Genomic DNA, 8,468 nt, shown 5'->3' with positions numbered 1-8,468 from the left:
AAAGAAACTATAGGTGTCTGAGTTTACACACATGTGGGTTCAGACCTTGCCTTTTCCCTAGCTGTCTCTGACCTCATGGACTCTTCATCTATAAAAGAGAAGAAAGAACAACTACTTCATCACTATTTTAAGGATTCAATAGGATAGGGTCTGTAAACAGCACAGTTCTTCACATACTGTATTCAACAGTGATATTTTATTTATTGTGATTTTAGTACGTTGGCGGTATCTGTTGTCATCGAGTGGATTCCAGCTCATAGTGACTCTACAGGACAGAGTAGAACTGCCACCATAGGCTTTCCAAGCTGGCATCTTCACAAAAGCACACTGCTACATTGTTCCCCGCAGAGCTCCTGCTAGGTTCAAAAAATCCACTTTTCTTTTAGCAACCAAGCACTTTATTACTGTGCCACTAGGGATCCTTGGTGATCATGGTGGTGGTCATTGTTGCTACTAAGCCCTGGAGATATAGCGATGACTAAAACATAGTTTCTAACATCCAAGGATGTGAGACTTAATGTTATGTGTCACCCAGTTAAAGAGGAAGGACTTTGAGAAATAGAGTTGAACCACAAACCACAGGCTGTAATGTAAGTTCAAACGAAGTGTTAGTTGAGCAGAAACAAAAGTGTACTTCCTTCTACTAGGTAGTGGGTTGGGGAAGATGGCATAGGGAAGATGACATTCCATGTGACTCTGAGTAGGTAGGTGGAATTTCACCAGTTAGAGTCTGGGTGAGTAGACAGCACAATCCTGACTGAGGTAAGATAAGAGGTTTGGGCCAAGAGTTTAGGGCATGTCTGAGAAAGTGTAAATATTGTTTTGTGCTTGGGGGGGCTGGGTAGAGAAGGTGGGAGAATACAGAATGGGGCTGGAAAAGTACACCAGTGAGCAAGCAGTGAAGTGTGAAGGGTCTTAAATGGAGCACTAGGATTTCCACAGTATCCTGTGTGTCAGGGGTGAATCACTGGAGGTTTTGGAGTAAGATAGAACACAACCAGATTGTTGTCATAGAAACACCATCTTGGCAGTAGCTTGAAAAGTCAGTATAGCCATTATCTATTCAAATGGGGAAGGCCTAAGGAAAGGCCAAGCAAACACACCCTTCGTCTTTGGCATAGCTCATCTGTTTTTAGTATGCCCCACCCAGAAGTGATAAAATACTCAACAACAGGGAAGGCTGGCTGGAGTCCTGGTACATACGCAGGTGTTCACACACACACACAGAGAGCAGGGTTTATAGGCCTGGACTGGAGATGCAAGCTGGGTATTTGGCAGGCACATTCATGATCCTCAAGGAAGTGGCCAAAGGGATATGGGGAAAGCTACTGACACATCAATCAGAACTAAAAACTGAACAGAATCCTGGAGCACCCTGTCGCAGCAGGCATCAAACCTGTATTTACTGGATCACAGCAGCCAGAGGCAGGGATAGGGTGTCAGGAGAGCAGGGGCACGTAGGGACCTTGGGAGGAGTGGAAAAAGGATACAGAAGTAGCTCAACATACAACCATTACAGGTGCTTTCCAGCTGAGTGTGAGCCCTGCCCTTCCCACGCACAGCTTCTCATCACCAGATCATCTACCCTCAGCTTATTCATCTTACCAGATCCTCCTCCTTAGCAGGGTAAGGATCCAGACCACACCAGATGGCACCGCTTGTATTTATAGTGCAGTTGAGACTCTCTTTATGGGTTACACCTAGGACTGGTCCTACACATGGACTCTGAGTATTATCAATAAGTTAGGACATTGCTCTCTCTTTAAATTTTGCTTATGTAAAAGAAATAAGAAAATTCTAGTTCATTTTTTAAAAGGATATTGTGCTGGTGGCAAAATGGTGAAGCATTGAACCGTTAACCAAAAGGTCAGCAGCTCAAACACACTGACAGCTCCAAGGAAGAAAAGACCTAGCAGTATGCTCCCATGAAGATTTCAACCTAAAAAAAAAAGATTTCAACCTAAGAAGCCCTACTGGGCAGTTCTACTATGTAGTATAGAGTCCTGGTGTGGTGCTGTGGGTAAATGAGCTAGACTGCAAAGTTGATTTGAACCACGAAGTCAGTGGTTCAAACTCACCAGCTGTTCCTTGGAAACCCTACACAGGGTCATTATGGATCAGAGTTGACTCACTGGTACTTAACACCACCAACAACTATGTAATATGGGATCACTAAGATGGAATCAGTCGTATAAGAATCATATAAATTGTAATTACTTGGACAGCACACACCATCAACAACATGGTCAAAATGCAACTCTTCTGACGTATTTTATTTCATGGAACTAGTTTGAAATGAGTCAAGTGTTCCCTTTCATTCACAGTAAAAAGTGAAAAAAAGAATGTGTTTTCATAGGATATTTTTAACTCTTAATTAAACTAGAAAGTTTTTTGAAGGTGGGTCTGAAATTTAAATCGACAAGATGAAACACAGTGGTTCAACCTACACATGGAAAACATTCATTCAGTGGTCAGATGGCTTTTTTTCCATTTCATGTTTCATCATTTCTAACATTAATTTACCTCCGAGGCAATAGAAGTGAAGCTGCTACTGAAATGCACGTGCTTATGGATCTCGCTGCCATTGGCTGTCAGGAGCCAGTGCCCGAAGGCTTGGTCTTCACCAGCTGACTGGTTGCTGTGGCTCTGGTTTGGCAGGAGCTCTGCCAGGTCCCAGTGGTATGATGGTGTGGCCCCAATCAGTGCAATGAGGATTGCCTCCGTGGCCACGTAGAGCTGAAAGAACAAAGAACAAGACAAAGCTCTGCAGTCATTTGCTAGGTGGAAAACATCCTTAGCTGGTTTGTAGATCTGGAGTGATCAGTTTCCATGCGTTGATGTGTTCAATAAATTAGAATGTTCAAACAAAGGAGAAAATGTTCATGTTCTACTGCTAAGAGAGCCATCAGCAATTCCACCTGCAAAGTACTCACTTGATACTTTTTAAAAGGGCTTTTTTTTTTACATCTGAGATCTGTCTGATACCAAGGACTCTGCAGGCACATTGTGCAACACTGAGATCACACTTACATTCCAGTTATTTCTTATTCAACACTATGCCTTCAGTTCAGGTGCATACTCACCAGGGGGCCAGAAGCAACTCCGCCTAGAATTCACGATCTAAACAACAACTTTTTTTTGTGATACAGTTATCTCAGAAAACAGCATAAATGGTCACTCACATGTACATAAAAATAGAATGCCTTCTTAAAACTGGTAAGCATAGTATTGACTTGACTAGGTACTATTATTTTGGAGTACTGGTGGCTCTGTAGGATAAGCATTTGACTGCTAGCCATAGGCTGTATAGTTAAACCCATCAGCAGGTCCACGGTAAAAGATGAGGCTTTTTGCTCATGCAAACATTTACAGCCTTGGAAACCCTATACAGGGTTACTATGACAACACCTAACAATAATAGGTACTATTTTAAAATATACCATATAACTCATAATAAAATTTCAAGAAAAGCAAAATCCCAGGAATTGATACTCTATAACATTTATCTGTGGTTATTCATTATTTAATTTAACCATAGTTGCCCAATCCCAAAGAAACACTATTTCACTCATTCATTCAAGAAATATTTATTGAACACATGTACCATTTGTCACTGATTGTTCTAGGCTTTATAGCTATTCACAATATAGTTTAAAAGCTGTCAAGCCCTATGTTGTCTGTTAATGCTATGAATTGATATTTATATTAGCTCTCATTGTTGGATGATTATTTCAAGCACAAATTTATTAGGAAAAGACAGAATTAGCTTGCTCCATAGTAAGACTCATATTTTAAGACACAATCACTTCAAATTCACCAGAAATCCTATACAGGGTTGCTTTGAGTCAGAATTGACTCAATGGCACTTAATAACATCACTATTAGCAAAGATCTTAAGTCCACTGATATTGAGTCAGTTCCGACTCATAGTGACCTTATAAAGAGGTTTCTAAGACTGTAAATCTTTAAAGGAACAGACAACATCATCTTTCTCCCACAGAGCAGCTGAAAGATTTGAACCACCAAACTTGCAGTGCAACACAATGGTTAACCCAGAGTGCCAATGCTGTTGTTGTTGTTAAGTGTCATCGAGTTGCTACCAACTCATAGCGACCCTGTATATATAAAGTTTCTTAGGAGCAGCTAGTGGGTTTGAACTGCTGACCCTGTGGTGCACAGTCCAGTGCTGATCCTACAGCGCTATACCAGAAGTTCAGAATGTCAACGGGACTTAACTGATATCTTACTGTTTTAAAATACCTTTAAATAGAGTATAAAAATACAGTATATGATTACTCTGCAGCATACAAAACCCCCACAGTGTGAATGAGGTGACTAAGACACAGGAAAGTGGAGGAGCTGGCCAGCTTGTCCCTCCAGTCACAGCAGACTCCCAGCTAGAGACCTCCTGCTACGCCATAATGTAGGGGCATATTCAGCTATTGAGTGCATAAGCTAAAGAGTCAAATAACACAACAAAACACACAAACCCACAGCTGTTGACTCTACTTAGATTCATCGAGACTTATCACAAGTAGATGACAACATTCCCATCAAGGAAAGAGAAAAGAAGTCATAGAGTTATATCTGTCATAAGTGACACTAATGTAAAATCCAAGATGTTGTCACTGAAAGGATCTATGACATCCTCAATCTATTCTGATTCCCATAACGTTGGGCCTTTCTAGAGATGTACAGTGGTGAAGAATTTTGTTTTCTTTACATTGAGATGTAATCCATATCGAAGTCTGTGCTCTTTGATCTTCATCAGTAAATGTTTTTTAAGTCCTCTTCACTTTCAGCAAGCAAGGTTGTATCATCTGCATATCGCAGGTTGTTAATGAGTATTCCTCTAATCCTGATGCCACATTTTTCTTCATATAACCTAGCTTCTTAGATTAGTTGCTCAGCATACAGGTTGAATAAGTATAGTGAAAGAATACAACCTTGTCGCACACCTTTCTTTATTTTAAACGATTCAGTGTTCCCATATTCTGCGGGAATAACTACCTCTTGATCCAGGTACAGATTCCTCATGAGAAAAGATTGAAGTTGCCAAGGACTTCATTCTTCTTGGATCAACTATCAACACTCATGGAAGCAGCAGTCAAGAAATCAAACAACATATTGCATTAGGCAAATCTGCTGCACAAGACCTTTTTAAAGTGTTGAAGAGCAAATACGTCAGCTTGACGACGAAGGTGTGCCTGACCCAAGACATGGTATTTTCAGTAACCTCATATGCATGCAAAAGCTGGACAGTGAATAAGGAAGACTGTAGAAGAATTGATGCCTTTGAGTTATGGTGTTGGAGGAGAATAGTGAAAGTGCCATGGGCTGACAAAAGAACCAACAGATCTGTGTTGGAAGAAGTGCAGCCAGAACGCTCCTTGGAGGCCAGGATTGCCAAATTTCATCTCTCAGACATCGGACATATTGTTAGGAGGGACCAGTCGCTGGAGAAGGATATCATGTTTGGTAAGGTGGAGGGTCAGAGAAAAAGAGGAAGACCCCCAACAAGATGGATTGGACAAGTGGCAGCATCGATGGACGCAAGCGTGACAACAGTAGTGAGATTGGTCCAGGATTGGGGAGTGTTTCGGTCTGCTCTGCATAAGGTCGCTATGAGTTGGTATTGACTCGATGGCACCTAACAACAACAACAAGGGATGTACAAAGTTGTCCATATGTGTGGGTCATTTGTCATAAAAGGCAGAGGAAAACATGTTCCCAGATTAATACTGCTTCCTGGCCCTTATTTGTATACTATTAATAAAGTTTTGGAGCAGGGACAATCAGCTTATAAAAATGAAAACATTAATAATTATAAGAACACCACTAGCAGTAACTATAATTACAAACCACCATTCATCTGTCAGTTTGGCATGCAGCAGTGGTTGGCATGATGTTGTGATGCCAGACGTTCTGTCAAATACCAACAGGGTCACCCATGGTGGATAGGTTTCAGCATAGGAACCTTCTAAACTAATCTGAGGCAGACTGAGAAGAAGGACCAGGCAAATTACTTCTGAAAAAAAATGTCCTGTGAAGTCTTATAGACTGAGGAAGAGTTGCTTCCTCAAAGTAGAGTAGACTTTAATGACATGAATTGAGTAAATCTTTTAGGACCTTCATTTGCTGAGGTGTTCCCAATGAGAACAGGTGCAAACATCTGTTACAAGTAGAACACGGAATGTACAAAGTATAAATCAAGAAGAATTGGAAGTTGTCAAAAATGAAATGGAATGCCTGAAGATTGATATCCTAGGCATTAGTGAGCTGAAATGAACTGGTATTTGCCATTTAAAATTAGACAATTACATGGTCTACTATGCCTGGAATGACAAATTGAAGAGTAACAATATCACAGTGTTGTCTAAAATAACATTCTGAATCTATCCAAAAGTACAAGGCTGTCAGTGATGGGATAATATCTATACACTTACATGGAACACCAGTGAAGATGACTATTATACAAATGTACACACCAACCACTAATGCCAAAGATGAAGCTGAAGACTGTTACCAACTTTTGCAGTCTGAAATTGATCAAATATGCAATCAAGATGCAGTGATCATTACTAGCAATTGGAACATGAAAGTTGAAAACAAAGAAGACTCAGTACCTGGGCTACAGATTACAGCCTTGAATAGGATCTGGGTGATGCCAGATATGGCATGAAGAATTTTGCAGTAACTTAATCATTGAAGATACTATTTTTCAACAACATAAACGGTGACTGTAAATGCAGAGCTAGCCAGATGTAATAAATAGGAATCAAACTGTATCTATGAAAAGAGAGGCTGGAAAAGCTCAATATCATCAGACAGAATAAGGATGGAGTCATAAAAATGGAACAGACCATCGCTTGCTCATATGCAAATTCAAACTGAAGCTGAAGACAACGGAAACAAGTCCATGACAGGCAAAGTAGGTCAGTGGGTATATTCCACCTGAATTTTGAGACCATCTCAAGAATAGATTTGATGCACTAATGACTGAACACTACTAGACAAGTTTTGGGATGAAATCAGGACATCATACATGAAGAAAACTAAAGGTAATTTGGAAGACAGGAAAGAAAGAAATGACCAAAGTAAATGTCAGGAGTGGCTCTGAACGTTGCTCTTGAATGTAGTGTAGCTAAAACAAATGGAAGACATAATGAAGTAAAATAATTCAACAGATGATTTCAAAGGGTGGCTTGAAAATACAAAGTAAAGCATTATAATGAAATGTACAAAGGCCTGGAGTTAAACAAGCATTCAAGAAAGAAGCTGGACCAATTCCAAACAGGATTGACTCCAAAAGAATATCACCAAGATATATCATAAATACTTTTCAAAACCAAATACAACAGAAGAATCCAAGAAAAAAACCAAGAAACCAAAGAGCAACTTGGGAAAAATAAGAAGTTAACTACAAAAGAGAACCAATAAGACTAACTTCTCAGCAGAAACCATTCCGGCAAGAAGGCAATGGGATGACACATATAAAACTCTGAAAGAAATAAATTGCCAAACAAGAATCATATACCCAGCAAAGCTGTCCCTCAAATATGAAGGCAAGGCAAAATTAGGCCATTTCCAGATAAACAGAAATTAACAAAAATATCTAAAGACAGTTATTTGGATTGAGAACCAATAATAGCAAAGGAAAACCTGAGCTTAACATATATGACAACACCACCCAGAATTCAACCTACGTATATAGAAGTATTTAAAGTAAAACAAACCTACAAGACTGAAAACAGGGAACCAAGATTTCGATTTATAATAAAGACAACTGCAAAGCAAAAAGAAGCAATAGTGTAGTTACAGAATTAACAGATGATGAGGAAGTCAAGTAGATATCAAGATAAAGCATTTTAAATGGGAAAATAATAAATTACAGGGTGTTGTTGGTGGTGAGTGACATCAAGTTGGTTCTGACTCACTGTGACCCTGCATAGGCATTTCCAAAGAGTGGCTAGTGAGTTTGAACTGCTGACATTATGGTTCCAATTGACCAGTGCTATATCCCACAGCACCACACCTTCACCTCAAAATAAAAAAGAGGAAAACCAAAAAGGCTTATTAGTAAACATTAACACAGCAACCACGGATATGATGACAGGAAAACCCACAAACAAAACGAACTCAGCACAGTAAATTACATGGAATAAAGAAACTAGCACCACCACAAAACAAAAACAAAACAAAACAAAAAAACCCACAGCAAAAGGACACCAGTCAATATAGGCTTATCGGTAATTGCACTGAATGTAAATTGATTAAATAGAACAGTCAAGAGACAGAGAATAGTAGATGGATAAGAAAACAGGATCTTTCAATGTGCTGTCTCCAAGAGGCACAGCTTAAACACATAAACAGACTAAAAATCAAAGGGTAGAAAAATTCTATCAAGCTAATGGCAATCCTGGAGTGGCACTGTGGGTTAATGCACTGGACTGCAAAGTCAGTTTGAA

At 39.7% G+C, this 8,468-nt stretch overlaps 1 protein-coding gene across 1 annotated transcript in view; it reads right to left on the bottom strand.

The window, feature by feature from the left end:
* The window catches only part of SLC22A15 (solute carrier family 22, member 15), a 114,192-nt gene that overhangs the window by 80,895 nt on the left and 24,829 nt on the right, over nt 1-8,468 (bottom strand). The window contains exon 2 of the mRNA XM_006874798.1: nt 2,524-2,736. Within this exon, the coding sequence (XP_006874860.1) occupies nt 2,524-2,736 (213 nt within the window). The remainder of the gene's footprint in view (nt 1-2,523; nt 2,737-8,468) is intronic.

This window comes from Chrysochloris asiatica, unplaced genomic scaffold (assembly GCF_000296735.1).
Source record: "Chrysochloris asiatica unplaced genomic scaffold, ChrAsi1.0 scaffold00302, whole genome shotgun sequence".
In the NCBI taxonomy this organism is placed as follows: Eukaryota; Metazoa; Chordata; class Mammalia; order Afrosoricida; family Chrysochloridae; genus Chrysochloris; species Chrysochloris asiatica.
The sequence above is the reverse complement of the archived record's forward strand: the minus strand, read 5'-3'. Positions and strand labels throughout refer to the sequence as shown.